The 5,812-nt window shown below is 44.9% G+C and overlaps 1 protein-coding gene and 1 pseudogene across 1 annotated transcript in view; both read right to left on the minus strand.

The window, feature by feature from the left end:
* The window catches only part of Rpa2 (replication protein A2), a 22,377-nt gene extending 19,715 nt beyond the window's left edge, over positions 1-2,662 (minus strand). The window contains exons 1-2 of the mRNA XM_004642964.2: positions 2,412-2,662; positions 2,085-2,191 (exon numbers count right to left, since the gene is read on the minus strand). Of these exons, the coding sequence (XP_004643021.1) occupies positions 2,085-2,191; positions 2,412-2,421 (117 nt within the window). The 5' untranslated portion in view covers positions 2,422-2,662. The remainder of the gene's footprint in view (positions 1-2,084; positions 2,192-2,411) is intronic.
* Positions 2,663-4,497: 1,835 nt separating this feature from the next.
* LOC111813087 lies at positions 4,498-4,597 on the minus strand (annotated as a pseudogene).
* Positions 4,598-5,812: the final 1,215 nt, after the last annotated feature.

Genomic DNA, 5,812 nt, shown 5'->3' on the forward strand with positions numbered 1-5,812 from the left:
AGAGAGAGAGAGAGACAGAGACAGAGAGAAAGAGAAAAGAGTCAGAGACACAGAGACAGAAGAGAGGGGAGGGGAGGAATTGGGAAGAGAAAAGCTGAAATTCCTTATAGCTTTCCAGGGAATAAAAAAGGAAACACTAAGAGAGAGAGGAGAGAAGCAGATGCTCAAGAGATTTTATTTTACGTTTGCTCAGCATCATGTGTACCCTATCTGGTTCTAGTTCACTGGCTCCATAAGCTTAGTCCTTAACTACACCTTAGCGCCTTGCTTTATGCTGCAATAAACAATAGTACAGGACATGAAATAACTTGTGAAAAATAAAAAGCAATATCCAAATGTATAGCAACTACTGATGGCTTTTTCCCTTACCAACACACACCTGGTATAAGAGTTTTAAGGAGAGGCTTATCACCCCATATACCAAACACAATGAATCTTAAACACCACATCTGAGTGGCACCTAAAGAGAAGCCCAATCAATCCTGCAGTTATCAATAGCAACTATTTTTTTTTTGGCAGAACCAGGGATTGAACTCAGGCCCTTGCGCTTGTCAGGGAAGCGCTTATTCCACTGAGCCATCTCACCAGCCCCAATAGCAACTATTAAGTGCAAAGTCAACACTAAAAGAGCAAATAAACATCTGGACAACTTTCTATAGATTACTTTCTTAAATCCCCTATTTATCAAGTTTCAGAAGTATTCTGTATTACGAGCAGCGCTGGCACCACCATCAGAAGAGAAAAACGAAGGGTCACAGCCTACAACCTGCTAACTAATGTCAGTTAAAAGGCAGAATTAAGCTGGGTGTGGTGATGTGTGTCTGTAACCCTAGCTCCTCAGCAGGTTGAGGCAGGAGGATCTCAAATTCAAGGGTAGCTCAGACAACACAGCAAGATTCAACCTCAAAAAAAGGGCTGAGAATATAGCTCACTTGTAGTGAGGCCCTGAGTTTCACCTAGGTCCTGAGGGGGGAAAAATGGCAACGTTAATTCTGGGGTCTATATATTCTGCCTCCAAGCCCCGTGTTCTTTTAAGAATAATATTTTAAGGGCCGGGGAGATGGCTCAGTGGAATAAGAGCTTCCCTGACAAGCGCAAGGGCCTGAGTTCAATCCCCAGTTCCACCAAAAAAAAAAAAAAAAAAGAATATCTTATTCTGTTTGTGGAAAGTGACCACAGAGCAGGCACTTTGTATTTAGTTAGTATCTCATAACATTCTTGTAAGTTAGAATTTAACCCCATTTAGTCTAAGTTAATCAAGAAGGTTAAGGAATGTGCCTGCCCACACCATGAAAACAAGTGTCAGAGAAATCACACTCTTAATAGGCTTCGTGGTGCTTGCAATCCTAACACTCAGGAGGCTGAGGTAGGAGGATTACTGTGAGTTTGAGGCCAGCCCAGGCTACACAGTGAGTTCAAGGGTAGCCGTAACTACAAAGCAAGACCCTGTCTCAGAAACAAAACAAAGGGGCCAAGGACATGGCTCAGTGGAATAAGCGCGTCCCTGGCAAGCGCAAGGGCCTGAGTTCAATTCCCAGTTTCACCAAAAAAAAAAAAAAAAAGAGAGAGAGACAAAACCAAAAACCCCAACTTTTTCACTGCATTATGGCCCCTCACTGTTTAATCCAAAAACAACCTGGAATATAGGAATATAAAACAGGCTATGAATACAAGCTCAAAGTTTTTCCACCAGAGGGGCCGGGGAGATGGCTCAGTAGAATAAGCGCTTGCCTGGCAAGCACAAGGGGCTGAGTTCAATCCCGGGTTCCGCCAAAAAAAAATTAAAATAAACATTAAAAAAAAAAAAAGTTTTCCCACCAGACTAACTCAATAGCTACGAGAAATTCAGAACACAGCCAAGGAAACAGTGGATGCAGAATTGGGGGAAATTCCGTTTTTAAAATTTAGTGCACTTATACATTTTAAGAGACGTGGAAAATAATCAGTAGCTTTCTGGTCAGTTCACGCGTAACACCCTTCCGCATAACACCCTTCCGTCGCCTCAAACGTTTTGTCTGTTGGATGATTTTGCAATTTTAGAACAGTAGAAGGATGTAAGACCAAACCCTGGTCTTGCAACCTACTGATTTCTTCTCGGCCTGCGACGGTGTCGGCGATCCGAAGCCGCCCGGGGACTGAGTGTAGCTGACGCCTCCCCCGTAGGTGGAGCTGCCGTAGCTTTCAAAGCCACCTGTTTTAAACAACAGCGTTAAGTGCCTGCGTCGCCGTCCGAGCCCTTGAGAAGTCGGCCGGTTCCCCGAGACTTCACGCGCCCCAGCACCGGCCCCGTCTCCCTAAACCTCCCGCCACCTCGGCTCTCGTCCCGCCACCGCCAGCCTTCGCACCCCGGGCTCGCTCACTCCTCCTGCCATTTTCCTCCTCCTCCCCCCGTTCCACCCGTCGTTAATTACTATTCCACATCTTCGTCGCGACTGCGTCGGGAAAGGAAGGACAGAAGGTCCCGTTGGGGGAGGTTCGCAGAACACTTCAGGATCCCGTCGCCGCGACTCCCTCGCATCCACTTTTTTTCTGGCGCCACAAACTCCTTCCCGCGAAATACCGAGCCAGTCAGCCCACGCTTTTCGCTTCAGCCAATCAACGCTCACGAACCCTACGGTTGTTTTCCAGTCTTCTGGGGCCAAACTTCCTAGAATGCGCATGCCCTAAGTGAAGCTGGAAGCCCTGCGCCATCTTTGCTAAGGGCAAGGCCCAACGCGCAAGTGAAAGGTAGAGACTCAGAAAAATGATAGGGCCCTAGCTCAAGAGAACAACCAATCAGAACAATTCTCCGCCTGCGCTCTCGTTACGTCATGTGAGTGACTTTTACGTCACTTCCTTTGCTTGGCGCCCTCCTATTCCCGCTGAATGTCACTAATCAGGCCGCCTTAAATTCGCGTGGCGTTCCGGTACGCATGTCAGAGCGCCACATTTTTTATGTGTTTATTTGTGGCTCTATAAGAAGTCAGATTTTCTTTTTTAATACTTTTTTTTTGGGGGGGAAGGTCCTGAGATGCCGGGGATCGAACCGTGGTCCCCTGCGCCTGTCTAAATTTGCCTAAGCCGGCGCTTTAGACCACTGAGCTATCTTGCCGGCCCAAGGAGTCAAATTTTCTGCTACGGAATGTAGCTCGATGGTAGAGCGCTTATTCAGCATGTGTGAGGCCCTGTGTTCGATCCCCGGCATGGAGGATGTGGATTCTCTTGCCCACATTCTTTTTTTTGTTTTAGAACTCTGGTCCTTACGCTTGCCAGGCAAGCACTTATTCAACTGAGCTATCTCACCTCCCCGCCTTTTTTTCCTTGTCCACATTCTGACCATCCCAGGTTGAGGATCCCTAGTCGCTTCATGTTTTGTTTTGTTGGTAGAGAAGATCAAACCCAAGGAACTTCTGTGCCACGGAGCTACATCCTCCCCCCTTTTTTTTTGAGACAAGGTTTCACAAATTTGCCCAACTGGGACTCGAATTTGAAATACTCCGTCTTCAGTCTCAGATTGCTGGGATTACAAGGGTGGGCCATCACTCTTGATCTGCAGTGTTGTATTCAGAATAAGAAATAGCCGAGTGGGGTGGTGCATGCCTGCAATTCAATCACTTGGGAGGCTGAGGCAAGAGGGTTATTACGAGTTCCATCCAGGCTGGGTTACCCAATGAATTCAAGGTCATTCTGAACTCCAAAGTTAAGACCCTGCCTCAAATAATAGAGTATATCATTGTTTCAAATACCACTTAGTAGACAGAGTGGGGAAAAATTATAGCCAGTTATCCCACAGACAAAGGACTTCTGGTACTATTACTTTTTTTTTTTTTTTTTTTTTTAATGGAACCAGGGATTAAACTCAGACCCGTGCCCTTGTCAGGGAAGCACTTATTCCACTGAGCATCTCCCCAGTCCCCATAGTACTATTATTCTTGCAATTAATTTAGAGGAGGCAGCTGAGGTACAGACAGGCTAAATTGCAGAGTCTGTATTCAAATCCTGCCAAGCTGATTACATCAACTGGTGTAGTTACTCTAACTTCTAGTATTCCTAAAACTGGGTCACAGACAAATGAAAAGTTGGATCTAGATGAAAAACAACAACAACAACAACAACAAACCCTGAAAATACAGTGAGTTGAGTAAAAGCAGAGAAAATTAATTTTTCCCCCATGGTAGAAAACCATGTAAGTAGTATGATTAAAAAAATACAGTGAAGGGCTGGGGAGATAGTTCAGTAGAATAAGTGCTTGCCTGGCAAGCGCAGGGTCCCGTTCAATCTCCTGTACCATTAAAAAAAAAAAAACAAAAAACTGTGAAGCTGAATATGGTGGAACATACCTGTGATCCCAGCACTTAGGAGGCTGAGGCAGGAAGATTGGTGTGAGTTCAAGGCCAGTCTGAATGCATGATGAAATCCTGTCTTAAAAAGGAAAGAAAGAAAATACAGTGAATGTTTATTTTGTTTTTTTTTAACATATTACTTTTATTTTTTAATATTTAGTTTCTCGATATTATTAAAAATATGAAACGCTTCACAAATTTGCCCGTCATCCTTGTACAGGGGCCATGCTAGTCTCTGTATCGTTCCCATTTTGGTATGTGCTGCCGAAATGAGCGCTTTTATTTTTTTCGAGACAGAGTCTTGCTATGTAGTTCAGGCAGGCCTTGAACTCACTCTGTAGCCCAGCTGGCCTCAGACTTGAAGTGATCCTCCTGCCTCGTGCTGAGACTGCAGGCGTGCATCACCACACCTGGTATGAATGTTTAAATTAAAAAGCTTATTATAGTAAAAGACACATGGCCGTTAATCCCCCTTGCTCCATCTCCTTCCAGCACACTTACCCCACTGGTCTTGCCACTTTCTGAAGCACATCTGCACGCCCTCTTTGCTGAATGTCTTTAGTTGGGCCCTCATGGCTGCCTCAGTGTTCTGAATTAACTCAGTATTTACCTTCTACGTTATTTTGACTTTGGGGAAGAGCTTGAAGTCACAAGGCTGTCAGATGCAGCGAACAGGGTGGATAAGGACACGCGGTACTGTTCTCATGGGCCCGGCTTTCCGCTGGGCCACACTCTGACAGCAGCATTCACAGTATTTGAAACTAAAACAGAACTTACCTAACCCTGAATAATAACTTGCACGAGGAGTGTGATCCCAGTGTGGCTAGAACATCTAAAATTTTACTTTCTTTAGCAAATGCCAGAAGTCTTTTTTGTGAAAATATCTGAATTTTAGGTGCTAACAAGTAAATTAAAAACTAAATACTATGTAGGGCGAAGGTAACAGCCAGATGTTACTTGTGTGCCACTTCTTTCATATAATTCTGGAATGGTTTGTAGTTTAAGATGGAGGTTCTAGGGCCAGCCAGATAGCTTGGCAGACTAAAGTGCCTGCTTGGTGGAGCGCAACAGCCGGGTGCAATCCTCGGCTTCTGTGCTGGCCATGCCCCCCCCATACTGAGATGGCAGTTGAGATGGGGTGTGGTGATGCACCCCTGTAATCCCAGCATTTGGGAGGCTGAAAACAGGAGAATCACTACAAGTCTGATCTACATAGTGAGACCCTGTAGATCCTGTACTGAATACAAAAAAAAAGAAAGAAAGAAAGAAAGAAAGAAAGAAAGAAAGAAAGAAAGAAAGAAAGATGGGGGTTCTCAGTATACCCCAGGCTACCTTTGGACCCTAGATCCAAGGGATCTTCCTGTTTTAGCCTCCTGGGTAACAAGTGCCTAATTCGGAAATTCTGTAAACCTCCAAGTCACTGAGAAATAAGATATAGGCAAGGGCCAAAGTTTGAGGCACACCAAGATGACGTTAGTATATTAAGTCTA

This window comes from Octodon degus, unplaced genomic scaffold (assembly GCF_000260255.1).
Source record: "Octodon degus isolate 3935 unplaced genomic scaffold, OctDeg1.0 scaffold00163, whole genome shotgun sequence".
Taxonomy (NCBI): domain Eukaryota; kingdom Metazoa; phylum Chordata; class Mammalia; order Rodentia; family Octodontidae; genus Octodon; species Octodon degus.